The sequence below is a fragment of the Ascaphus truei genome, chromosome 5, assembly GCF_040206685.1.
Source record: "Ascaphus truei isolate aAscTru1 chromosome 5, aAscTru1.hap1, whole genome shotgun sequence".
Classification (NCBI taxonomy): domain Eukaryota; kingdom Metazoa; phylum Chordata; class Amphibia; order Anura; family Ascaphidae; genus Ascaphus; species Ascaphus truei.
The window spans coordinates 110,850,066-110,877,862 of record NC_134487.1 but is presented as its reverse complement, the minus strand read 5'-3'; the positions used below and the strand labels follow the sequence as shown (position 1 = coordinate 110,877,862).

At 40.2% G+C, this 27,797-nt stretch overlaps 1 protein-coding gene across 5 annotated transcripts in view; it reads right to left on the bottom strand.

Annotated features, from left to right (window-relative positions):
* The window catches only part of CEP290 (centrosomal protein 290), a 137,300-nt gene that overhangs the window by 3,939 nt on the left and 105,564 nt on the right, over positions 1 to 27,797 (bottom strand). For 3 of the 5 annotated variants that reach the window (XM_075600465.1, XM_075600464.1, XM_075600468.1), the window contains 14 exons: positions 26,982 to 27,104; positions 24,865 to 25,010; positions 18,611 to 18,766; positions 15,386 to 15,494; positions 13,687 to 14,655; positions 13,286 to 13,420; positions 12,322 to 12,408; positions 11,584 to 11,748; positions 10,672 to 10,794; positions 9,878 to 10,050; positions 7,642 to 7,783; positions 5,820 to 5,893; positions 4,803 to 4,906; positions 2,344 to 2,453 (listed from right to left, as the gene is read on the bottom strand). In XM_075600465.1, the coding sequence (XP_075456580.1) occupies positions 2,344 to 2,453; positions 4,803 to 4,906; positions 5,820 to 5,893; positions 7,642 to 7,783; positions 9,878 to 10,050; positions 10,672 to 10,794; positions 11,584 to 11,748; positions 12,322 to 12,408; positions 13,286 to 13,420; positions 13,687 to 14,655; positions 15,386 to 15,494; positions 18,611 to 18,766; positions 24,865 to 25,010; positions 26,982 to 27,104 (2,616 nt within the window). The remainder of the gene's footprint in view (positions 1 to 2,343; positions 2,454 to 4,802; positions 4,907 to 5,819; positions 5,894 to 7,641; positions 7,784 to 9,877; positions 10,051 to 10,671; positions 10,795 to 11,583; positions 11,749 to 12,321; positions 12,409 to 13,285; positions 13,421 to 13,686; positions 14,656 to 15,385; positions 15,495 to 18,610; positions 18,767 to 24,864; positions 25,011 to 26,981; positions 27,105 to 27,797) is intronic. The other 2 variants (XM_075600466.1, XM_075600467.1) reach the window with 1 other exon arrangement.

The following is a 27,797-nucleotide window of genomic DNA, read 5'->3' as shown; positions in this document are numbered from 1 at the left end:
AGAAAATACTTGTAGCATTAAAAAAAAAAACATGTTTTAAAGACATTTTTAATGTTTCTAATGTAGGAAGCATTTTCAAAGTGACAGCCCCCTTCCCCTTCTGATAGGCTCTGCTCTTGATCCTCGCTCTCTCTCTAGCAGTGCACCAATTGTATCTAGTAACTGCCCAGTCAATCATATTCCAGGGCTACATTGCCCAGAATGCTATGCAAGAACTGAATTAAATAATTTGGAGCAAGCGATCAATTACAGGAGAACGGATCGATCTGCATCTTAGCTAATCACTTGTCAGTGTGCAGATTGAATTGATTCACATATTGAAGGGGAAAAAAATATATATATATATTTTAAAAATGGCAGCTTGAACTGCAGCTTTAATGTACTCAGTATTCTTTGATTTCTATAGCAAGTTTTAGCACACTTCCCCAACAGTGCAATATTTTGCAACACTTTACTATTTGTGATCATTTATTGCCAATAATCCCAGTTTCAGCTGTAAACTGTATTAATAGATAATGTTACCGTAGTAATATAATAATACATTGTAGCTGCTGAGTTATTCAGACTGAAGGATTGATTGAAACTGAAAGGAAGCCATTTAATGAACCCAGTTTCTTTGCTGATTGATAATGGGAGAAAGAATCAATCAGCAGCTTAGGTAATTCGTTTTCAATAAAAGGTAATCAAAGGCTGCATATAAAACTTTTTTTCTTCTTTAAGTGCAGCTTGGACTGCTATCTATCTATATCTATCCCCAAGGGATGCCACAAGTCAGCAGGATTGTGTTTGAAGATTCCTCTTTGAGGGTGACTTTCTGACTACTGTCACTAAGAAAGGACTGGGACCAGTCCAGTATTTTACCGTTCAAGCCAACATACAATTTAAATCTGGTTACCAAAAGTGTGATAGACTGTCTCGAAAGACGTGCTCAGGTCGAGAAGAAACAGCTGCGGCACCCTCTTTGTCTACAGTGACACCTACTGTAATAGGGTCCTCAGTGCTGTAATTTTTCTACATCTAGATTGGTGGAAGTCAAATAGATTAAATTGGGTTAGGTGGTTCACCAACTGTTTTAACGCTAGTTTTTTCAAATTTTTGCTAAAAATCGAATATTAGAAACCGGTCAGTAGTTATCCATGTTCAGTGGATCGAGGGAGGGTTTCTTTAATAGATGTGAGATAAATGCTTCTTTTAGTGGGTGGGTAAATAGCCTGAAGACTGATAGCAATTTTGAGAATGAAAGGGCCAGTTCTACAACAGCTTCCTTATTAGGCCGCGCGTATAGTGCCCGCGATGGGCGACGTCACCCGTCGACGCTAGCAAAAGTTATATTTTGCTTTGCGGCGGCGTCGCGGGCGTACTAGCATTTGATTGGTTCAGGGGCTGTCACGTGAGGCGACAGCCCTTGAAAAATCAAATATTGGCAGCTACCAAAATTCGCGACGCGACATCGCTCCGTCACATTGTCGCCGTTGTGCTTGGTATAAGCGCACGTTGCGGCAATACGTTTGTTTTTGGGCGACATCGCCGTCGCGGGCACTATATGCACGGCCTTAGCCAGGCAGGACAAGGGCTCCCTGGACAGCTAGATGGTTTGAGCTTTCTGATCGCGCTAAGTAGCTCGTCCGTAGTGATAGATTGGAAGGTGCTCCACCAAGTTTTAATCCGTTCAATTGAGGAAATATCAGACTTGTGTATCAGTTATTTGGCTATATAACCTTATATTACGGAGTGTAGCATTGTCTATTGTTACAGCTTTCAAGGCAGCAACAGTCTCCTGCTGGGGATGCTGTAACAAATCTGTGATTATTTGTTAGTAAAGCTTTTGCACTGCTGGGTACAAAAAGAAGTGTGCCAGAACCTGCTAAAGCAACCAAAAGGACATTAAAACTCATTACAAATAGCAATAAACAGTGGTCGACAAATCACCAAAAAATCTACTCGCCACCTAGCACCACACGTGTGCTGCTTGGGCCAATAGGAGCTCGCCACGATGTTAAATCCACTCACCCGGGGCATGCAAATGTATAGGTTTGTCGAACACTGGCAATAAATATAATTTTTTTTAAATACAGTAAGTTATATATAACTACAAAATCTCTCTAATGCTTCTTTAAATCAAAGCATACCACACACCTAGGTTCACTCCCAAGAACTCCAGTATTTTATCTTGGTACAAGGTCTGGAAATATCACATTTCCTCCACCTATGACGGTTAAAGATTTATACACCAGGGACAAATTAGTCATGGCACTTATTCATATTCAAAATGTGAGTCTGAACAATCTGGCAATCATTGGCTGTACATAATCTAAACGTTAAAATAGTTGCTTCATTACTTACCTTGAAGTGTAGTTTCTCCAAATCAGACGTTTTAATGTGTGTTTGTAGATCGATTACTTCCTCGATTAACTTGTCATGTTTTCTGCCTTTTTCAAGCAGTTCATCGTATCCTAAAAAATATAATCATGGAAGAAAAAATAAATGAATAAAAGGAGCTGTAAATGGAACGTGGGTGGGCATGTATGCATTATATATATATATATATATATATATATATATATATATATATATATATATATATATATATATATATGTGTATCTATATATATATATATATATATATATATATATATATATATCTATATATATGTATCTATCTATATATATATATATATATATATATATATATATATATATATATATATATATGCAAATACAACTGTATGCTCATTGTGTTTGCACATTTGCTTTCCTGTGGAGGGTTTTTGTCACTTTTTTTACTCACCATAACTTAACTCAGTATTATGGTATATATATATATATATAATAAAATAAAAGACTAAGGATGTCTGCACATCCCTCTGAATGGCCTCTCACTCACCCAGCAAAAACTGGGGGTGGGGATTTTAATGGCAGTGGGGTGCAGAGGGAGTGGGACAAGTGTTAATGTCCTAATGCAATCTATGAAAAAGGCTAAGGATATCTGCACCTCCCTCTGTGATAGGCTGAATGGCCTGTCACTCACCAAGGGTTTGAAGGATAATGCTTCACTCCCCAAAAAAGAAAATAATATAAATACCGGTGTTCCTGGTTCAGGAATCTCTGCTAGGTACTCCTAATATCATGCATGAAAGGAAAAAACCTGGACACTGCGGATTTCTGCATAGAAAATGTATTAGCCAGTAGTTGACGTTTCGGCCTCAAGGGCCTTTCTCAAAAGCAAATGGCATAGTCTAATGCCCAGGTTTTTTCCTTTCATGCGGTCACTCGCCAAGGGACAGCCAATGAGACTGCACTTCCCTCCTCTGTGAATGGGATGGAGAGCAGTGTGCACATGAGGCAGGCGGGAGTGTAAAGAGAGAGGAAGAGACCGCAAGGTGCATAGGAGGAAACAGAGACCGCAAGGAGAGGAGGAGACAGATGAGATGAATAGGAAAAGTGGGAGTGTACTGTGTGCAGAAAGAGGAGCAAACACAGTAAGGTAAGGAGTACAAAGAGAGGGAAGGAGAGTGTGCAAAGAGGAGCAGGGCATGATCTGGGAGAGTAAAGGTGGGGAAGAGGGGACCCTTATTATGCATTCAAATAATACTGATGTGTGTGTAAATAGAAATGTATTTCATTTTAATGTAGGGATTCAGCCATTAATAATACTGTACTTTAAAAGCATCAATGATTGCAGGTGATTCTGCTTTAAGGGAAATTTCTCTAACAAGCAATAGGGGTTTATCTTAATTAATGCTGACCTTTTTACCCACCAAAAGCAACTTGTTTGGCATGAATGACAGTCTAATGATTTAAAAATCTACAGCTTGCCTATTTTCTGGAAGGAATTGAACTACTAGTAAAGAAAGCTTTGAGTTTTTTTTCTCTAAATGTTTAAATGCATAAAAATCCTGATAAGAGGACAACTTGCATTAGTGGCTTAAACTTTTTGAGCAGGGGAAACCTGGAGGATTTAAAAAAATCTCTGCACTCCTGCTCAGACCTCAGTCACCTTTCTTTTCACACTCAAACTCACCATACACACTCCAATCACCCCCTTCTCACATGGCACATTTTCCCCCTTTCTCAATTACACACATTCACCCCACCTCCTACTCCACACCCACTTACCTTCCCTCTGTCCCCACACAAACAGACCACACCCTCACCCCTGCACATACAATTACCACCTGACATTTAACCCTAGTTACACATACCACACTCATGTCTCCTCTCATACACGCCACACACTACCCTTCTTTTATTCAAACCACACCACTTCCTTCCTCTCCACACACAATGCACCTCTTCATCCTCACCGCCACACATAGCACTAGCTCCTTCTGCACATAAAGCTCGTAGAATGTTTCCACGGGGAACTGCGCTTCCCCGTGTAGAGGACAGCGGTAGACGAGGGTACCGTGTCACCCTGGTTGAGAAACACTGACAAATTATAAAATTTACATTTTTAAGCTTTTAGATGCCGCATCATATTTTAAAACCAGTTTTAATGAACAGTGGTAATCCAAGACTGATGTTACTTTAAGGTCTTTGAAGCAAAGGTTCTTGTTTTTTTGTTTTGTTTTTCTTGATATTTCTTCCTCCTGTATCAGAAGTGCAGCATTTATTTCATTTTTATGTACAACTGTAATGTTGCTTTTCAGTCAGTAATAAGTTAAGAAGAAACAGAACTCTACTAAAGAGGATCAATACTCCTTGACACAAATAATTTTGCTAACTCTAAGATTCAACAAATGGTAAATAAGATGTAGGAAAAATGTATTTAATGTTCATATTACTGAAAATAAAATACATACCAGATGTACTGATTGCATGTGTAGATACACCAATTTGCTGTCTATAAACTTCCATCTGGTGAACCAATTCAGCCTTTTCATTCTCCAGGCGACTATTGGCTAATCTGTAACACAGGTAATCACTTCAGTTTACTGCAAATAAAATATAATAATAATATTTTAGTTTATCCTCAAAGAAGCAGGATCTATTTGAATAAGGAGTACATGCAATCATCAATACAAAGTGAAAGGTTAGTATAGAGCAGTGGTTAACAACCTTTTTTACATTGCGCACCTCCTGCAAGAAAATATTTGTTTCATGAACCCTTATTTAATAAATCTGATTGCCTACTCAGACTATTGTTAAAAATAAAATAAAACTGATTGATCCCAATGTCCTGAGCACAAGGGGGAACACAAGCTTACCAAGGCCCGAAACTGCAGCTCTGTGTGTGCAGAGAGCATGGGTGGTGTAGCCATCAAGTACTGCCGGAGCGTCAAAAGTCACACCCCCCACAATGTCTTGCCACTGTGGATGCAAAGCATTGGGGAGAGTAACTTTGGACGCTCCTGTTGTAGTTGACAGCTACACCACCCATGTTAAGGTTCAGTTTTCGACATGACTAAGAAAGAGAAGGGTTCTTCAGGAGTACCTCCAATATGTGCCCAAGTGTAGAAGATCATCTTTAACACTGAGACTATGCACAACATCATAACAAAAAACAAACCCAACGCGTTTCTCCCTCTGGGGCTTGTAGAGTGTGTGTGTGTCATGTGACCCTCCTCTGCACTCGAAAGTCTATGTAATTGCAGCGCACATGGACACAGCCTGATGAACAAGGGAGAGCTGCAGAGACGAAAAAGCTGCAGATGCCGGTAAGTCCTTGCACGGCTGCAAAATTTTATAACGCGATCCCGAATATAACGCAGTCTCATTCTGTGGACCCCGAGGACCACATTATAATGGGGTTCAGCTGTATATATAGTGTATATGTAACAATCTATAAAACAAAGCTACTGTAATTGATATAGTTTTACCGGAGTATCTGAAAATCCCTGGTGAGGCCTTCTTCTGTTTTTGCATCTTCAGGAAAATGTTTCAGTAGCTCAATCTTTGGTAACAAATACAAAATATTAGAGGCACACATTCATATTTGTTTTTTTGTTTTTTTATAAGATGTATTGTTTTAAGAAAACCATGTAACTTACATTTTAAATATATAAAAACAATGATGTAGAGCAAAGCATATAGGTTACCAGCGCTCCGAATGTCAAACTTCTTTCAGTGGATCAACAGAAAACAAAACCCTCAAAACTGGCATAATAATAATAATACGAAATAGGAATATACAGGCATACCCCGCATTAACGTACGCAATGGGACCGGAGCATGTATGTAAAGTGAAAATGTACTTAAAGTGAAGCACTACCTTTTCCCCACTTATCGATGCATGTACTGTACTGCAATCGTTATATACGTGCATAACTGATGTAAATAACGCATTTGTAACAGGCTCTATAGTCTCCCTGCTTGCACACAGCTTCGGTACAGGTAGGGAGCCGGTATTGCTGTTCAGGACATGATGACAGGCGCATGCGTGAGTTGCCGTTTGCCTATTGGGCGATATGTACTTACTCGCGAGTGTACTTAAAGTGAGTGTACTTAAACCGGGGTATGCCTGTATGTATAGACTTTTGCCTCATGAATCTTTCTCTTCAACCATATTGCTTCTTTATGTTTACCCTGATATGTTAGTATGTTTATTAGATCTTTATTATACTTCAGGCATGTTTAGTTTATTATACTACACACTAGCTGCTGTATATACATTTACGCAATGACTTTAGACGCCAACATGGCGGCCGCCTTAGAACAGCGTGTACACGTGCAGGGATGAGAGTATTTAAACTTGGGCTATAATATGTGCCAGATCATACTCTTGATAAAAGGCTACCTTTGGCACAAAATGTAAAATCTGTTTTCCAGGGTGTTGGCCTGTTCATTTGTTCAAATTTGGTAAGGGAGCACTTATTATTTTGTTTATGCTGAAAAGGTTTTTAACATGAAACTTTATACTTTTTGCAACATATATTATTTCAGTAATATTTTTTTGAATGGATAATTTTCTTACTCCCCTACTTTCTCCTATATGATGTACAGTATTACAGCAAATGAGACAGCTACACTGGCGACACACTTTATTCAAGCTCGGCTAGTCCCACGAATTCGGGTATACCCGGGTGTATTGAGGTTTGTGACTGTTTTCTGCCCGAGTGCATTGAGGTATTTTCCAGGCAGGGATTGAAGCATTTTATTCCCGCTGGCTGCAATACTGCACAGTATATATATATATATATATATATATATATATATATATATATATATATATATATATATATATATATATATATATATATATATATACTGCATTACAATTCATGAATTTATGCCATCTGGTAGACACGCGAAGCATTGCAGCCTATTAAATCCTAATCATTATCATTTAACAGATCAGCCGCCAGTCAGCCAGGCATGAACCCAGGCTGGGAAGGCAAACGCAACGGGGCTTGTCAGAGGTGAGGAGCGGCGCATTCCAGGTATCTGCCAGGTACATACTGGGTATTTGCTCGAATAAAGTGTGTCAGTGCAGTACTGTACAGTATTTGGGATTGTTGCCGTTTCTTTGTTTCTCTTATTTGCTCCCCATGGATAGAGGAACCAGTTTCACACCAGAAACGTGTTAAACACACTTCACAGACAGTGCTGTTTTCTTAACAGAACACTGTTTATAAATTAAGAGTAGTTCTAAGAGAAAAGCAATACAAATATGAATGCTTTATTTTCTCCCCAGTTACTTACTTCATCTTTTAGATGTTGTATAGTTTTTTCTGTTTTTAGCTCACGCTCAGTTACTCCCTTCAATAGCTGTTTCAGATCAGCAATGCTATCATTTTTCTTTTTAAGCTCTACTTCCATTTCCTTCATCTTGGTTTCATACATCCTGACAGAGTAAGAATAGGAAGTTACTTTGCAGGTTTGGTCAGTTAGTTGAAATAGTGACAACAAGTAGACTGTGCAGACTGGAAAATTAAGACTATAAACATGTAAGAGAAATAACACAGTATCAGAAATGTAATTTCTTCAGTTTTAACAAGGGTTACCAAGGCTTATGTGAAGCATTTAATCTCCTTTACCTCATTCGAGTTTATGTAAATGGAACAAATGCTCCTTGTGGGTAACATTTGGGGAAACATTCTCGGATAGACTTTTTTTAAGCACAAGCCTTTTCAGTTTTCCAAGAACAAGATGTCAAACAAAGGTTTGCAACTGTTCTTATACAGAGAGAAATTAATCTTTAACCATTTACATATTAAAAAACCTCAATAATTTAACTTAAATCATTCACGTATGCCTTCATAAGAGGTTGTTATGGGGTGTTAGTACTCATATTGGTCCCAGAAAGAGTAGAGTTTAGGTTTTGATACCCTTTTAATGGACCAACTTATCAATTTAACAGGGTTTATGTACATAAGATTTGCATGAATACAGTTTAAGTTGAGACCACATCTAATTGAGACCTCTGCAGTCTCAAAAACGTACAGTTGTGTGAAAAAGAAAGTACACCCTCTTTGAATTCTATGGTTTTACATATCAGGACATAATAACAATCATCTGTTCCTTAGCAAGTCTTAAAATTAGGTAAATACAACCTCAGATGAACAACACATGACATATTACACTGTGTCATGATTTATTTAACAAATATAAAGCCAAAATGGAGAAGCCATGTGTGAAAAACTAAGTACACCCTTACTGCTTCCATTGGAATTAAAATGCTAAAGTAGCAGACAGGTGCTGCAAATCAAATGTCCTTGATTAATTGATCATCAGCAAGTGATCATTGGCAACTGTCTTGAATGTTTTCCACTTTTGAATAATCTTTCTCACTGTAGAATGATGGACTTTAAATTGTTTGGAAATGGCCTTATAACGCTTCCCAGATTGATGGGCAGCAACAATTGCTTCTCTAAGATCATTGCTGATGTCTTTCCTCCTTGGCATTGTGTTAACACACCTGAATGCTCCAGACCAGCAAACTGCTAAAACGTCGGCTTTTATAGATGTGGTCACACTTGCTGATGATCAATTAATCAAGGGCATTTGAGTAGCAGCACTTGTCTGCTACTTAGCATCTTAATTCCTATGGAAGCAGTAAGGGTGTACTTAGTTTTTCACACACAGCTTCTCCATTTTGGCTTTATTTTTGTTAAATAAATCATGACACGGTGTAATATGTCATGTGTTGTTCATCTGAGGTTGTATTTACCTAATTTTAAGACCTGCTAACGAACAGATGATTGTTATTATGTCCTGATATGTAAAGCATAGAATTCAAAGGGGGTGTACTTTCTTTTTCACACCACTGTATACATACAATCAATGATCAATATAAATCTCAATACAGTTATGTATATGCAAAGACTGAGGATGTGATTGTAATTCCTTCCCCCCAATAACAGATACTTATTTTGAGGATGCAGATTTTCTTAGTGGTCTTCTATAGTGGTATAGTACTACATATTAATCCAAACACATTAAATATTTACTCTAAATAATCCTATTTACCAGGAATGTGAAATTTCTCTAAAATAAATTCATAGATTCAGTATTTAGGGTAGCTCTGACTGTCTGTTTGGGTAAATGTATGTATCTTGGGATGGTGTTTTTCTCTTTATCCGTCCCTGTAAATAATTTACAAGTTCACTTGTATTATACAGTTGAACCATTGCATCTGATGAATCACTACTATTCTCCATCCAAAATCATGAGGATAAGGTATGTAAAAAAAAAATCATTTATGCAACCGTAGCACTCCAGCAACCATCAAACTTTACACACACAAAAAGGAAATTTAAAATCTATGTTATAATTCAGGAAAGTATTTTACTTATTAAAATTGCTTAGGATAGGTTATGAAGCATCTTATGTTTCTACCTGTCCACTGCAAATTTCTCTGTGGAAATGAGCCCCTGTAATTGTACATCCTTACATTTTATACAAATCTGCACAAGCTACAAGATAAATGCATACATACCTGCTTACAACAACAGATTTCCAGGCTTTGCCGTCTGCGCCTTCCAGCTGTGGTCCTCTACTTTCAGCAAAGTTCAGTCTACTTCTGGTCTCTTCTAGGTCATTTGTCATTTTCTCATTGATCATCTCCACATTTCTCTTCACTATTCTTAGCTTTTCTGATATTTCAGTTTCCTGTTTTACAATTGGGATATCGTTTGTATGTCATGTTCCAAGGAAGCTGTGTGCTGTACACTTGTGTTACAGCATCATCTGTCAGGTTCTGCTGGTTTATAATAATATATCACAAACAACCTCTTGTATTATGGATCTAGACACACAAGTAGGCTCAACTAACCAAAAAAAAAAATGTTTTATAACAAACCGTCCCAATGTATGAATAAGGCTGTAATATAAATGCTTAGTTAAGGAAATAAGAATATATGGATTAAATAATGAAGGTTTGTATGTCTTCAAGGCTTAGTCCCCTTATTCAATATCCTGTGATGCTGCTTCTCCTGGTCAGGGAAGACTAAGCTCAATTAAAAAAAATAGGGCTCACAGGCTTTCCTTATTGTGAAGTTGTGTGGTTTAAGTTTGCAAGTATCATCAGAGTCCAATAGCTCCGTCACAAAAATATTCAGACATGCATTAATAGTTTAAAGATCAAGTGTGCTATAGTGATGGATACAAGTATAGTTATAGTTTTAAAGTCCCACCAAAGTCTTATAACAATTTTCTAAAGGAATTAGCTTTGAATACTAATTTTAATCATAGCAGTTATTTTAATGCAGCTTATACATATTTCATTCATACCTTTTTCAGTTCCTTCCTAAGTCTCTCATTTTCAGCAATTACTTTTTCTAGGCCTTTTGTCTTTGCTTCATATCTCATACTTAGTTGGCCACCCGCATGTAGCTGTAGCTTTTCTTTTTCAGACTAGGGCAATGAGAATAAAATGACACAAACGCCAAAAAACCTTGATCTTTCTAGAATTTCACATTGACAAATATCTGATACATAATATTCTACCAAGATCTATTTTATGTTTCACATGGGTAAAACCATTTTTTAATAATATTGTATTGTAGTTTTGCCCTAAAATAGTATTATAGATTTGAAAATGTCTGTGCTCATATCATCTTATTAACATACTTGATTCCAAAATAATCCAATAGATTTCTACTTCTGAGAATAATTAATATGTTATTGGTGTAATTCATTAAAAGTTCAGGCACCGTGATTCATCTGTCATCTAATATGTTAAGTGGAGGTTAAAATAAGCAAAGTTCAGATGTTTCTGAAACACTAGTTCCAGAAAAAGTTTTGCAATCCTCAGTTAATATTGTTAACTCCACTTTTAATACAGTACATGGTAGTTCAGAGTTATCCTTCATCTGTCACAGAACTGCTATAATTTGTGCAACATGAAACGCTCTCCCATCCCATTTGCCTTCAAATTAATTTGATCTCAGTTATAGATGGACAACTTAAGAGTTGTAACAGTTTTTATACATTTCCATTCAATGTCGAGTCTGCCTCCTAAGAGAAAGGAATGAGGTATTGATTCTGATGACAATATAGTCTTACAATGACCTCTAAAAATGTAAAATGACAAAGATTTTTCTTCACGTGTGATGAGAAACAGATTCAAACTAAAGACAAAGCTAACTTACTGAGCCATCTCATTTCTGCCTCGGAGTATATAAATGAAGAAGAAAAAAATACCTTCAGCCTTTCATTTTCCAGTTCAAGGTTTGATAATTTTTCATTGGACACAATTCCTGGGGCTTTTTTAAGTTCATCATTCTCTCTTTGTACTCTCTCTATTACCCTTTTCATCAAAGCAATCGTCTTTTCCAGTTCTGGAATTGTTTTTCCACTTCTTCCAGACTTAATAGGATGAGAAAAAGAAATGTATTTCATGCCTTATGGTCTACCATCAGTAGCATAAAACCAATGAAGGTTATTCACTAAAGTCTGTTATGGTTAATATACCTAAACAGGCGTTAACTGCCATTGGCTTCAATGGGAGATAACGCCCATGCTGGTGAGTTGATCCGTAACAGACCTTAATAAATATGCTGCGATGTTACAATGTTGGAAATCCCATTTGTTTTTTATTTCCTTTGCTACTCCTTGTTACATTACAATTTATTTGTTTAAAAGAATACCTTGGTAAAAACGAAAATTCTCTCATTCTCTTCAAAAATTGTTTTATTACAAAGTAAAAACTTTTCAGTCATAGTACGGTTTAATTGGATGTTAACGGAAATTACTACATTCCATACATGCAACATCTTTCATAGTGAATATGTAAAGATAAAACAAATCTAAAATGTACAATCTAATTCTCAATTCCAATCTAATGGCTATACTAGTTTGTATGTGTTCCAAATAATACATGTAAAATAAAGAACTATTGAGTTTGATTACCTACATATGACAAAAAGAGAGAGTACTCACCCCTCGTACATTGCCAAGCTTGCGTTCAGCTTCAAATTTATCTGCTTTGAGAAGTTCACACATTTCTTTCAAATTACATATCTGGTCCTAGAAAGTAAAACCGGAACATTCAGCAATTACTATAACAATGTGATTTTAAATAATTAACAAATGTATATATTTAAAAACAGATGATGCATGTATGGCAGCATGAAGAGATGCAACAATATAACAACTCTGTAATACATAATGCGCAATGGGAATAAACATTTAAAAAAAAAAAGGGGGACATTAGGAGGGGAAAAAAAAGGGGGACATTAGGAGGGGGAAAAAAAAACCTGCCCCGAACAGGTTACAATCGAAGTGGTGTGTAGGGATTACTTGGAGACAGTATGAAGGTAGGTGTTTATGCAAGGGTGAATACTTTGGAGCTATTGTAAAGAGTTTTGAAACAGGCCTGGAAGGTGTAGAGGGAATGCGCCTGATGAATATTTAGGTGAAGGGCATTCTAGAGGTGTGGGTTTCAGGCAGAAGGCTTTGGAAACAAAAAGGGGTAGACAGTAGACATGCCTTAACAGAACGCAAGAGGCGAGCTGGGGTATAGCGAGAAATTAGGGCGGAGATAGAAGACTGGGCAGACCGGAGAATTTTGCAAGGAACACAGGATTTCATGGGATGCCATGAGAGAGATTTCAGCAGGAGAGAAGCAGAGACAGATTTAGGAGGAAGTAGTTATTCTAGCCGCAGCATTTAGGATAGACTATAGGGGAGAAAAGCAAGACGCAGAAAGGCCAGACCGTAGGATTCACTAGTCCCGACAGGATAGAATAAGGGCATGGGTTAGAGCAATCCACCAACTAAAACGATCTAAAACAGTCTGGTAATCACTGCTCTGATTTATATATTTGTAGGATTGTTATGACTTGCAGCAGTTTACAAGGTCTGAAATACGTTTCAGTTTATTAATGAATACTTCAGCCCATACCGTTAAACGAGGTAGATCTTTATTAGCCTGCTCCAATTGGAAATGCAGTTCAACATTTTCAGATGATAATCTTAAATTTTCTCTTTGAAGGTCTAAGTCTCTGATGGACTGGTCATCTGATCCAAGCCCTGAAGTCTAACGGGGGGAAAAACAGTGTTAGCCCAGATGTGTAATCAATTAATGTTATACCTACTAGAAACATAGTCAGAATTTTTTTTTCTGTATATTCATGTCATTTAGAAAGTGGGAGAGTACAGTAGCAATTAGTTTATTTCTTTGAGACACAGGAAACACTACAAGAAAGCGAGCAGCTATTTATCACAAAGGAAAATACCATTTCTAGCACATCAAACAAAAACTGAGGGAAATGGGAATAAAAGGTTGACATAACACGGTCAAACCTGGAGAACTTGATTGTGTTCTGAACCCACTTCTATTTTAGAGCTGTAGTCCTTCTGAAATTCATCCTCTTCTGTTGGTGTAAAGATTGAACTTTTTTTGTCTCCGCTGTTATTATTGGGTCCATTATAAGGTTCTCTATCAAGAGTTGCTGAAGTAGTACATGGCACATGAGAATTTGGTTTAAGTTTTCTACAGTTTAAAGTATTAAACACTGTCATCTCTTGCTTTCTAATTTCTCCATTCCCACTTTGAAGTCCTCTATTGTGACTGTGAAACTCTTCTTCATCTTCAATGTTATCGGCCCCGTTTTTTCTACCATTTGATATTGTGTCAAGTGTATTTTCATCAGAACTGCCATCATCAGATTCCTGTTCAGCAGTAGTTTGTGTACTTGCAGAATGTGATGCTTCACCCAGCTCTCGAGTTGCAGTTCTACTAACAGGAAGTGATACATCACCTGGCGGAGTTGCTTCTCCACATGAAGACACTGATTTTGACGTTGTTTCCGTGTTTGCAGCAACTGCTGCATTACTTGATAATGGAGTTGCATCTATGTTTTCAGCAGCTGAACAATTGTCTGGAAATGGTGTTCCTTCTTTGTTGAAAATAAATAATTCATAGTCTATCCCCGAAGGTGATTTGCAACCTAAAGCAACTGATGCATCGGCGGCAGCAGAAGTTGTTTCTCTGCCTGGAGAAAATGATGCTTCACATGTTTTAGAGATAACTACCATACTAGCTTTCTGGATTCCTGGAGTCTCTGCTCTACTGACAGGAAGTAACCTGTCTGAAGAAGTCTGAAAGCACTCATCAACATTCTTACTATTTGGTTCAATTAGAATTGTTTTACTTTCTTTTGTTCTTCTTAGTAGATTTCTTTTTTTATTTGGAAATACAACATGTTTGTGTTTACCAGTTTCAATCGTAAACGAAGGAACAGTCAAAGCGTCTGTATCTCCTGCTACGCTCTATCATATCAGTGGTAATGATGCATAGAAGGAAAATATAGAAATAACACAAGGTAGAAATATTTTTTAAAGTGGACAGTCATTTACAGATATACACACACACAAACAAAAAGGTAAAACATAACAGGTCATTCATTTTATTTCCTAAACAAAACAAGTAAAATCTGCATGCACTACATTACAACTTATTTCAATCATTGCATAACATAAAAGCATATCCTACTATACATACTGTATGAAGCTGAAAAAATCACAACTGTGGTCAGAGTTTCTTGATGCAGTATGCAGGGGTATAAGAATTCTCATCTGTGTGAGATCGACAAATCCCAAGAATCTCCAGGTTCCCAAAGTATTAGCTCTCCTTTAGATAGTTACTACAGCAATATGAAGAGCGGCAGCAGAAATTACGACATACTACAATGGAAATTATCTATTACTTTTTGCAATTTGTGACAGACCCCAAACAAGCTTCCCACTCTAATAAAAGGTTAACCATAGTAAGAAATAGAGAGGGAATTGTAAGCACTTTAAATCTTGTGTGCCTCCAAAAACGTTATACTGATATTTGTCTGATCAATACATCATGACATTAATTTGTCATACTATTGTGTTTTTTTTTTGTTTTGTTTGTCGATAAAGTAGACACCCAGAAGTTTGTAAAGATGGTACGATGAAACATGACAGCTGAGCATTCAGGGCTCAAATAAATAAATACATATGCAATACTTACTGAGGGCCTGGAAAGCTGCTGTTCTAATGCCTGAAGCTTTTCTTTTAGATATTGATTTTTTAAATGCAAGTCTTCTACCACTGAATCTCGAGGCAAAGCTTGTTTTATCCTATGTAAAAAAAAAACAAAGGCTTGGATGCAAAAACTGTTAACTGGACAAAATATTCATTAGAGAATATTGGGGCTGTGAGCCTATATTCCCAGAAGCCTGAATGGCTTTGCCCACTAACAAAATATCCCTCTGCACTTCAAGCATTAAATAAGATGGCTGAATGCTTGTGTTACAATGTGTGCTTTTAAGCGTCTGACTGCCAAGTTCCTTTTTAAATTCTCCCATCACGCTTGATAAATTGGGTATCCAAGAGCAACTACTTAAAATTTATATGTTTCCTTGATACAGGATCAGAAGGTTAATAATCATAAATCTTTCCTTATCATATGCAGAGGTTATACCTTCCCAACCAAATTATTAGATTGTGCATCCAAGTGGAATATTTTTAATTATTTCAAGTACCATCTGCACCCTCAATTCCTCAAACATATAATTAATGCCAGGGATGCATTACAGCTGTTATTTTAAAGCCTAACTCAACCAGAAATGTTGCTTTTTTCACCACACTAAAGTATTACATTGAAGTCACTTTAGGAAGTGTTTGATGTTTAAGAGAAAAGAAACCGGACAGTAAAGGGCATCTTTTCCTTTCTTGGATCACTATCTGAAATGACAATGAAGGAAATTATGTCCCTATACTATTTTGATGTTTCAGTTTTCAGGTCACAGAAATTAGATGTCCTTTAGAAAATGGTAGGAAAAAAAAAAAAGATGTGCTCACTCGACTCGCAGGTAACAGCTCGAGTGCACGTCCAGCATCCATCAGGTGCGTCCAATGTTTTGAAATGTTCACCCTTACTCTGGAAACAAATGGCACTCCAGAGGTCTTGGTTAATACAAGTGAAAACGTTTAGTAAAAGGATCATCATCCTTTAATAAAATGTATTCACTTTTATTAACCAAGACCTCAGAAGTGCCGTTTGTTTCTCGCGTATGGGAGAACATTTCAAAACTTTAGAAAATGTTAAGTAAATAGCCTCTGCACAGGAGCAACGTGGAAGGGAGATTGGACATATCAAAAGCAAGGAACAAAAACTTTTTTTAAAACGTTCAGAATACACATATAAACAGAGGAAGGAGAATCATTAGTTACAATGAAAAAACAGCAAGCATTATTAAGCCCCTAAAAAAAGAATTACTGTAGAAAGGATTAAAAAAAAACACACAAATAAACCTTATTGGTTGTGATTTCATATTTGGAATAGTGAGGTACTTCCTGTCATAACAATGCTGCGTTGGTTTAAAAAAAAAAAAAAAATTACGTTTTTAATTCCAGTCATTAATGGCAAAGTCAGCAAACATATTGTGTGTTAAAAACATGTACAAACCACAGGGTAAATCATGTGCCAATAATCACTGGTTTGAAAGCAAGGAAGTTGCTAGAGGAAATGTAACTACAGCTCAACCCCGTTATAACGCGATCCGTTACAATGCGAATCCGCTTATAACGTGATGCAAGCGTGGCTCCCAATTTTCGTATTTATGAATACTTTACAACACGATTATTAGTATCTTAAATACTTTATTGTACAATGCATACAATTGTACATTATTTTAACGCGATCCGCTTATAGCGCAATGTGATTCTTTGGACCCCAAGCACAGCGTTATAAGGGGGTTGAGCTGTATAACACAAAAAGCAACATACCAAGAAATAATCCACTGGCTCACTGAAGTAGCAATATTACGTATACTCAAATTGAATTGGCAAACATGAAAATAGTTATGGCATCAGGAGCTCAATGGAACTGTTAAGCTCACCCCTGTATTTTTGCTTTTACAGAAGCCTACATAAGCAGAAAGCGGTTTAGATGTTTATTTGCATAAACCTATTTTATAAGGGGGGGGGGGGGGTGTTACGCCGATGCTCGCCACAAACCGGGACCGGACCGCGGGGCTGAGGTGGGGTTACATTATCACCGACCTTAGTCCACGCAGACTGATCCGGAGTGCGCAGTTCATAGTCGTACATCGCAGGGTCAGGATTGGAGAAGGCAGCATCGTCGTTATTGAAGCCAAAGTCGGAGTAGGAGAAGACAGGACAATCGATGGCTGAAGCAGGGTCAGGATAGAAGACATCCGGGTGGTCGTAATCGTAGCAAGGAATCGGCAACAAGCAGACAGGAGTTCCCCGCTTCAGCTTAGGAGCGTGAGCGGCTTCAGCGCGAGGAGCAGCCTCGGCCCATGATGCCGATCTCAGCAGGAGGAGACAGGAGGAGACAGCAGGCTGGCCGAAGTTCACCGCAGGGCAGCGTCGGGGAGAACCAACGCTTCAGCACAGAAGTCCAAGGCAGGCCACTGCAAGGGGATAGCAGCAGGCCGCAGGAAAGGAAGGGTAGCCACTGCTAGGAGGGAATGCAGCAGGTACCGGTGCTGGCAACACGCTTCAGCACAGGAGAAAGAACAGGCCTCTGGATACTCAGGAACTTGGAAGGTAAGAACGCTAGGAGAGAGGCCTGGGGCGGTTTGTGGCAGAGACAGTAACGTCCAGGTAGGAAATTATGCTTGGCACTGTTTCAGTGCCAACGCCCAGGATATAAAGGGCGGAGATCCAATCACAGGAGGAGGGTGTGTGAGTATTCCTCCAATGATGTAGCACAGGGCAGAAGCTGCAATGAGAAGCAGCACATGTGCCATAGATTGCCAGAGGAAACTTTTGCAACTGCAGAAGTCTGCAAAAGTTATAATCAAAGCCAGGAGTGGATTCCTTACAGGGGGGAGGAAATAAGTGATGGTACACTTGGACCCTACAAGCTCATGGGCTTGCTCAGTGGTACTGCTGAGCATATTCCTTCTGATGGCAGATTGGGCATGAAGACCTCACAGTGCTTAACATTGCAAAGCAAGATCGGAGATATAGGTGGGACTGAAAAGAAGTTTCTTATGTGAAAGGAGGACCCATTGAACTACAAACGAGAGTTAAGGAACCGGTATGGAGGTATCTGTTTAGCAAAACTGTGGAAAGGTCATAAATGTGCTGCCATGTGACTAAGTCCCCTGATCATCATGTTACTAACATGATGATTCTAAGGCAATCTGATGCAATATTAATAATACACAATTTCTCTCTATATATACATAACTGTATTTATTCTTCATTTTACAATTCTTACCTCATATAAGAAATGTCATTTTCTAATTCATGGTTCTTTTTCCTAAGTTCCTCCACTTCTTTTTCAGATTCTGTAGTTCGGACCCCAAGCACGTGATCCACAGTTACTCCACGGGATCGAAGTTTCTTCTGCAAGATTATTTTTTCTTGATCAGCTCTGTAATAAATCCATGCATTTTGTCATATATTTTGTAATATGGCAAATAATTCATATATATGATTCGGTGCTTTCCTGAATTGTTGGGAGGCTCAAACATTGAAACACAGACTGACTATAAGAATGTTCAGTACAGTAAGTATAAGCAAAAATGTTTAAATCATCAGGAACTTCAAGTTTTCAACAAATCAATGTGGCAATGGTGATTTGCTTGTTTGTAATGGTCCACAACATGACCCCCATGATAAATGTAACATTTACACAGTATGTAGCTATAAATGTTTATTGCTAACATTATATGTTAGGTAATAGATCTACGGTACGTTATTCCTAGTTGGAGAATCTGTCAATACACTGAAAAGCAATAAAGTAGGCCAATAACACCATATCATATACTGCTCCGATACTGAAATTTTTTTTTGTTCTAATCAAAGAAAATTGACAGGACTGTGGTCATTGGATACTGAGGAGTAATATCGGAAAAACACAGCACAGTTTATGAATCTCAACCACACACTAAAACCAAGTATTTGTCTTCAATAATCTCTCTAATAAGACAATCCTCATGTGACATCAAGATATGTGGTTTGAAAATCCCCCTTTTTCAATATTGTGGCAACTTGATTTCAACATTCAAATGGCCTTATGTGAAATAAGTTCCATTAGTGTTCTGACAAAATATTTTTTTTTTTTTTTTGCTGCCAATAGCAAAGTCAAGGAGTGAACACCATGATAATGTGCTTACTGCAAGCCTAATATATGTCCAGAGGCACTACATGCATTCCAAGGGAGATTCAACTCTGACTTGTAGTAATACACATGTAACGGGTGCTCCCTCTGGCCTGACCCACCCAATCTCATATTGGCCCGTGTAGTCTAACCAGTCCCCCATTACAAGGCGTGTGTGGTGGTGCACCTGCAAGTAACAGGACTCTTGAGTCTCCCGCTTGGTGTTATTAGGGGATGTCATCAGGACAGGTAGCTGAGGTAGTGGGTGCGAGTCCAACTTACTTCATGTGCAGCGCCTCCACCTCATCAGGATCTGTGCTTCCGCAGGGAGATGGTCCTGGTGAGGCACTCCTTCTTGGTGGTGCCATCCACTGCTGAGTAACTTCACACTCACCCAGTGGAGGTATCTTTAACAAGGGCATCTTTATTTGCATGGTGGTATGGGCAAGCTGCCCCTCACAGATAACAGCTCAGCCACTCATCTCTTTGCAGCACTCTCTTAGGAAGGTCCCTTGTCCCTAATAGAGCTGCTTTCCACCTTTACTCTCAGAGAGAGATTGCCCAGCTTCTCTGGCTGCTGTAATCTCCTCTCCTGAGCTGCTTTGTCTCTCTTTTGAGCTGCTCTGTCTGTCAGCTCCTCTAACTCTGCCAGCTCCTCTAATACTGCTGCGTCTGCTTACTCTGCTGCGTCTGCTTACTGACTCACAGCTAGCAGGAGACACTGCAACAATGTTGCAAACCTTCACGTGCCTCTCAGTGAACAGAGCAGCACAACAACAGGAAACTGACTTCTAACTTTAGGCAGTGCTGTGTCTTATATCACCCCCCAGAGAACAAACCTGCTCTGTACCACTAAGTGGGGGCACAATGCATGTTGTCACTTCCTTTGGGGACATATGACACCTCACCAGGGTGTGAGGGCAAACCTCCATGATAACTACTGGCATTCCTGCATACTTACCAGGTTTACTGCCAGCATGAGAAAGAGATATGTACACCAATCTTACACATGGCTACATTCTCCCCCTGGTGGAACCCCAACGTCCCGGCTGGGATCTAAATTTGCGGAACCTTCCTTCAGGTAGCACTGCAAAACATAACAACACATTACAGTACATATCTTTTCATCATACAATAACAGATACATCCTAACTTTAGATGTATAACAACTAGGATTACCCCATGCTGGAGTATCCATTACTGGGACTACTCTACCCTCTTAAGGTGGCTTGCGCACAGCATGGTCCACTCGGCTTAGAGCATCAATGCTGTAACACTCTAGGGGACATACTGTACACCCACCATCAGCCCATAACTCTGGCTTGGATGCTAGTGGACTGAGAGGATCATGCCCATACACCTCCCTAAGGCCTCTCTGGGAGATGTAGACTACCCCCTCTTGACTACACCACGTCTCATCTAACCCGCCAGGATCCCAATTTTCTGAATCAAGGGAACCCATTTCAAACATAAGTTCGTTCTCCCAGGGACGATGAAAATTACGTACCAACTTTTGGCGATCCCTAACAACTCTTCCTGACAGTGAGGGCACATAGGGGGCTCCCTGGGCAATAGGCACCATATGAGCAACATTACCCAAATCCCCAGATGAAACTCCCAATGTCCCTGGGGACCCAAAGTTTGACCCAAGGCTCTTAGAATCACATCCCACCATAACAGTACGATTGTCATCATTAGTGCAGTATAACATTCGTTGCATAGACATTTCCCTCCCCGATCCCTCATCAGAGGTAAAACAGTCACCCCAGTCCAGATTTTCCCCAGTCCATTCTTCAAAAGTGGCTCGGGACTCCCCAGACAACCCTTGGCTAGACTGGGACCCGTAGGAAAAAGTGACAGGGGCAGGGGTTTTAACTATGGCCTGGGGTTGGGCATAGGGAAACACCTCCGACATACGCGGGACTACGACCCGCAACTTCTCGCTACCTTGCCCAGTACCATCGGACTGGCACTCCGGTTCACTCGCTTCCTTACTCCCAGGCTTCCGCAGGGCCTGCTGGCTCTTCTCGGACCCAGGCAACCGGGTACAGCTGCTTGGCCGAGAGGACACGGCCATCTCGCTGGACTCGCCGCCATCTTGCGTTGGGTTCCCAACCGGAACCTCTTCCTCCAGAACGACCTCCGCCATTGCCACCACCGGCGCCTGTGGGGGGTTAGGAGGTTCCTCACCACTCCGCTGGCTTGCGATGTGTTCCTCTGTGGTAGGCCGGACTGGCCGTTGTAGAGCACACGGGCCTACATCATGGTCCGCAGCCGATGGGATAAATGTCTCTTTATCTTCCGCTTCACTTGTGTGGTCCGCCGGCTGGCGCATCACCACAGCTGGTTGACTACTGTCTTCAGTAGTACAGGATGGGGATAGGGACATCTCCGCAGGGGAACAGCGTCGGGGCGCTTCGCATTCGCTGATGGCCATCGGCCTGACGCGGTCCTGCTCCGCCGGTACCAGTGGTAGCGATCCCCCTTCTCCCTGGGCAGTCACCTTACCCTTCGTTGATTCCGTCAGGAATGGTTCCATCATCTGGGGTTCCGGTTTTGGAACCAGATCTGGAGCCGTCTCTGTCATCGGAGCTTGGAACTCCTCACGCTTAGGCAGATAACAGCTAGACACAAGCAGGATTGCTCCTTTTGCAAAGAAAGTAGCTCCCCAAATAAGTTCTTTTCCCAGAGATACACAATCAGAGTCCTCACACCTCAAGCTGGTGATTCCGTCATTGGATACTTCCCGGAATCCTTTAGGCAATGAATAACTGGCAAAGATCCTATCACCCCTCTTCCTTTTATGTATACACGGGCACAAAAGAAAGGGGTAAGTCACTCTTTTGGCCCGCCATGCCCCTTGTAGCTGAGGTTGTGCTTTGCTGCATTCTGTTTCGTTCTTAGGGGAAACAGAAGTTGCTACTGGCATTTCAATGTGCTCACTCCCCCTGGTGGACTCTAGAGGAGGGTCTCGTAGGCTTGTAGGCTGACCCAGCACAGGGGCAGAGTGAGTCATAGTCCCTGAGGGCGCGGCTCCAGCTTTCACGCCAAACTCCCCAACGGGGTGGAGTTTTCTCGTTGGCGCCAATCCTGGCCAACAATTAGCAAACTGCAAAGTTGCAAGACTTTCTGCAGCTGGCCCACGCGGTGTCCCGGGAACGCGGGAACCGCCATTTTGGGTCGTATTATCTTTCTTCATCACATTTGAGGTAGCGTGTGGCTGTTTGTATATTGAATGATAACAAAGTCCATTTCGTTCCTCCCATCTAGCAACACTGTCGTCCTCACTAGTCTCGAGGGTACTTTCCCGAGAGCATAGACAGGACAAACCCGGCGCAGCCACGGCTGTCACGCCAGTCTCCAACAGGCTCACAGAAGTCTCTTCTGTAGCTTGTTCTTCTTCCACGCACAGGTCATATGCATGTTCCTCGGTTACCCGCCTTCCTGGACCTTCTGCGCTCTGCAGATCCTCCATTCTGACGGTTCTCTCTGCCCCCTGCCATCCTGGACCTTCTACTCTGTGCAGATCCTCCATTCTGACGGTTCTCTCTGCCCCCTGCCATCCTGGACCTTCTGCGCTCTGCAGATCCTCCATTCTGACGGGGCTCTCTCGAGAAGGGACACTTTCTACCAAGGAGTGGTTCTGACTCTGTGCTGAACTACTCACAGTGCAGGGGCGGGTTTCAGGTTTTGGCACCCACACCCAACCCGGACAATACTCTGCAACAATTTCTTGCACAGTCCTGGTGCTCTCCCGACTTGGCGGGAGCCGCCATCTTTGGTGTGACTCACTGCTTGAGAGAGCCTCCATTCTTGCGGTCGCCATTCTTTTCTCTGTTATAATTTCTGTTATCGCACATGGAGCTCCTCTCTGCGGGGCAGCTGCCACACCGATGCAATAAAATGCCTTGTGCACCACCTTGTGTACCTAATGTAGATCTGACTCGTGTTTGCACTACCTCAGGCTAGGCTCACTCTTTCTATGTCTACTGTAACATGTTCCTCCAGTCTGTGCTCCTTGATAAGTGATCTGGAATGGAGACTAGAGTACTCTGGCTCTTCCATGCAGTACTTTGGGCGTCGACCTACTTTTGGCTAGCCTAGTGCGGACCCTTCCAGAATTCCTGCTCTCAGTTACCAGTTTACCCCTTCAGGCGTCCCCCGCTAGCGCTACCTCAAGGCGACTAGAACAGCAATAGCCCCCGGCTCCAGACTCACTAACCCCTAACGGATCCCAAGGCGTCTTTGCGGCATGCATCTCCAGCATCTCCCTGACTACCCCTGGCCCCGTCCCACGCAGCACAAAGTGGCAGCAGACACTTTCCCTGTTTCCTATTGTGTGCCTAGCAAAAGCCTGTCCTGTTGACAGGCATCTCAGCAGCGCCTCCAATTGTAACGGGTGCTCCCTCTGGCCTGACCCACCCAATCTCATATTGGCCCGTGTAGTCTAACCAGTCCCCCATTACAAGGCGTGTGTGGTGGTGCACCTGCAAGTAACAGGACTCTTGAGTCTCCCGCTTGGTGTTATTAGGGGATGTCATCAGGACAGGTAGCTGAGGTAGTGGGTGCGAGTCCAACTTACTTCATGTGCAGCGCCTCCACCTCATCAGGATCTGTGCTTCCGCAGGGAGATGGTCCTGGTGAGGAACTCCTTCTTGGTGGTGCCATCCACTGCTGAGTAACTTCACACTCACCCAGTGGAGGTATCTTTAACAAGGGCATCTTTATTTGCATGGTGGTATGGGCAAGCTGCCCCTCACAGATAACAGCTCAGCCACTCATCTCTTTGCAGCACTCTCTTAGGAAGGTCCCTTGTCCCTAATAGAGCTGCTTTCCACCTTTACTCTCAGAGAGAGATTGCCCAGCTTCTCTGGCTGCTGTAATCTCCTCTCCTGAGCTGCTTTGTCTCTCTTTTGAGCTGCTCTGTCTGTCAGCTCCTCTAACTCTGCCAGCTCCTCTAATACTGCTGCGTCTGCTTACTCTGCTGCGTCTGCTTACTGACTCACAGCTAGCAGGAGACACTGCAACAATGTTGCAAACCTTCACGTGCCTCTCAGTGAACAGAGCAGCACAACAACAGGAAACTGACTTCTAACTTTAGGCAGTGCTGTGTCTTATATCACCCCCCAGAGAACAAACCTGCTCTGTACCACTAAGTGGGGGCACAATGCATGTTGTCACTTCCTTTGGGGACATATGACACCTCACCAGGGTGTGAGGGCAAACCTCCATGATAACTACTGGCATTCCTGCATACTTACCAGGTTTACTGCCAGCATGAGAAAGAGATATGTACACCAATCTTACACATGGCTACACACAAATACAAGTTATCCAATGAAATGTATTTCTTTAAAACTGTAACTCACTTGGAATATAGTTCTTTCAGTGTTGTGAGCTGTTTTGTTAATGAGTCCACCTCCTTATCCTTGTCTCTCAGTCGGTTGCGCATTCCTTCTAGTTTGCTTTGCCACTTTTTGCCCTCCTCCCATCTAATTATCTCTTCTTTACAGCTCTAGGTTAAAGAAAGAATACTGAAGTCAGAAAAAAAAATATTCTACTCCTACTTTTGAGTAGTAGTGCTGCAGAGGAGTTTAATGTAATTAAAGAAACAGACCGTGAATAGGTCAAAAAGGAAAGAATATAAATAGCTCAAAGGCTCATGAGTGAATTGCTATGACATGGTGTACAGAACCTCGCTTTACAGAGGATAAATGCAATACATTCAAATATTCCTTTTGATATACAATTCTTTACCTAAACATGTCTTTAAATGTATCTCAATTAACAATAATGAAGATAAACTTTGAGTTTGGTGAATTACTAACCTAGCAAGAAAGACGTACACACAATAAGTGAAATTTTGAGTAATGAATATACTTTAAAATGCAAGGTTAGTTAACCACCACCTGCAATTTACCAAGGAAGCATTAATCCTAATGAGCACCTTGCGGGTGTATAAAAAATAATAATAACCAATGGCCCAAGGAGAAAATAAAACATAGTACAATCCAATTGGAAAATCAGAAAATGTGTGGTTTGTGTGTAGAAGGCTCATATTCTGTGCTAGTGGCATAGGATATGCAAGTTTATGATGTTAGCGTATGCTTTCATCATCTCCCCTATACAATAATAAAGCGTGTGTTTGCCAAGCATGCACATTTTAAGTGAAACTTATTTGTCCTTTGTCACTGTTTTGTCACAGAAATTGTATTTGTGATTGTGATGTTTTTAATTAAAAATCATAACAATTCCTTTTCCTCCCCCACCAAAAAAGGAAATTGGAGTACTGTAGTAACTTGCATACTCATTTTGCCTACAACTATTTTAAGGCACAATTGCCACCTCTTTCTACACCCATGTAAAATTCTTCAGTGAGGGGAGGGTTTTTTTGTAACTTTACTGCTTAAAAAGAGTCCAACTTGCCATAGAAATAATTTATATATTTGAGAGAAAAGAAAATCTATGAAGTTAAAATGAGCTGTAACCTTTCTACTGTATAATGCAGCTAAAAACACAAATTGATAATCAAAAAAATCTTGTACTTCATTGCATTTATATTTACTTTTCACTACTTGAGTCTACCTATTTTCCCTTACATGTACCCAAGTTATCACATTTTTTTTATTAACAAAAAAAAAAGCTTACATGTTTGCCATGAAGAGAAAGTCAGTATTGTCCTCTCCAGTATTCAATACAAATTGCAACATGTGAGTGTGTTCCTAGAATGATTTTGAAACGCCACATTTAGGTCTGTATACTATATCCAGCGAAGTGGCCGAATAGGGATTTGTCTCCAAAAACTGCCTAATGACGTCAATGAGAATGTGTAAAAAAACAGCACTAATTGCTGCTTTGGTGGCTGTACAATTTCCTCCTTAAAGTACACTACCACTATAACGTAAACATTAGATTTGCAGTAAACCCAAATAAATCCTGCATATAACAAATCTGATTAAGGACATCACGTATATTTAATGGTTTTGCAAGTTTAGGCCAAAGAACTTTGAAAAACAAAGTAACAAATATCCAAGAATAAGTAGCACATAGTACAGCTCAACCCCCTTATAACGCTGTGTTTGGGGTCCAAAGAATCACATCGCGTTATAAGCGGATCGCGTTAGAAATAATGTACAATTGTATGCATTGTACAATAAAGTATTTAAAATACCAATAATCGTGTTGTAAAGTATTCATAAGTACGAAAATTGGGAGCCACGCTTGCATTGCGTTATAAGCGGATGTTATAACGGGGTTGAGCTGTACTTGTTGTATTGTGTTTGGCAGACCAGCCCCAAGGAAAGAATGCTGCAGCGGTTCCCAGGTGGTAGTGATCAACATCAAACATTTTTTTAGGTAGAAAGTTAATAGATACTATTGCAATAAAACAAATACAGTACATTGGTTTGATAAAGTAGAACTGCATCTATAAATGCAAAATTATAGGGAGGTTCTCACAAAACACAAATCACAGCTCGAGTAACACCTTATCTCTTGCAGGCTCTCTTTCGACTTCTTCAGTTTTCCTATCCACCTCCATTTCTAGCCTTTTCATTTTTTTCTGAAGTTCTTCTATTGTGCTCTGTTTACTGTCTAAATCTTGCTTGCTCTGAAAAAAAGCATGAGTGTCCAAAATGTTAGCGTTGGGTTATGCAATTCATCGTTCCTTTTAGATCACAAAAGAAAATGTTTGAGTATTCTAAATAGAACCAGCATAAAAAGTGGTGAGTGGAAAGAATATCAAATACAGTCATAGTTATTTATAAGGAGTACAATGGTATTGAATCAATTAATGCACACTTTTAGATATTAGATTAAAAAAAAAAAATCAGCAATCCCACCTGGGAGAATTTTTTTTTAAATAAATTGCCACCTTGTGTTATTGAGCTGAAACATGATATTTTCAGCTCTGGGGATCGCAAGTCCTGATAAAGACACTGGTGTACTCACTGGTGCTGATACTCCCTTCTTTATAAAAAATATGGCCGTAAAATCTCGATCTCATAGGCCAATAGGAAGCTGCAACATCGTCAGTTGTGACTTCCTATTGGACGCTGCTGGGGGCCATATTGAATCCTACATGGGAAATACCAACACTAAAAATGGTAACCGTCTCAGCAACCTGGGATTAGCAGCGTACAGCTCTGCAGAACACTCTCCTCCAGTTTCCATTGATTGTTTAAAGAAATCAATTTGCAACTCTGGTGGGTTTAACTCCTTTAAAATAGCTCTTGGTATTATGGGCCATGTGTGTGATTACAGATGAATGGGGAGTAAGAGGTTTTCCGGCGCCAGAAGATGT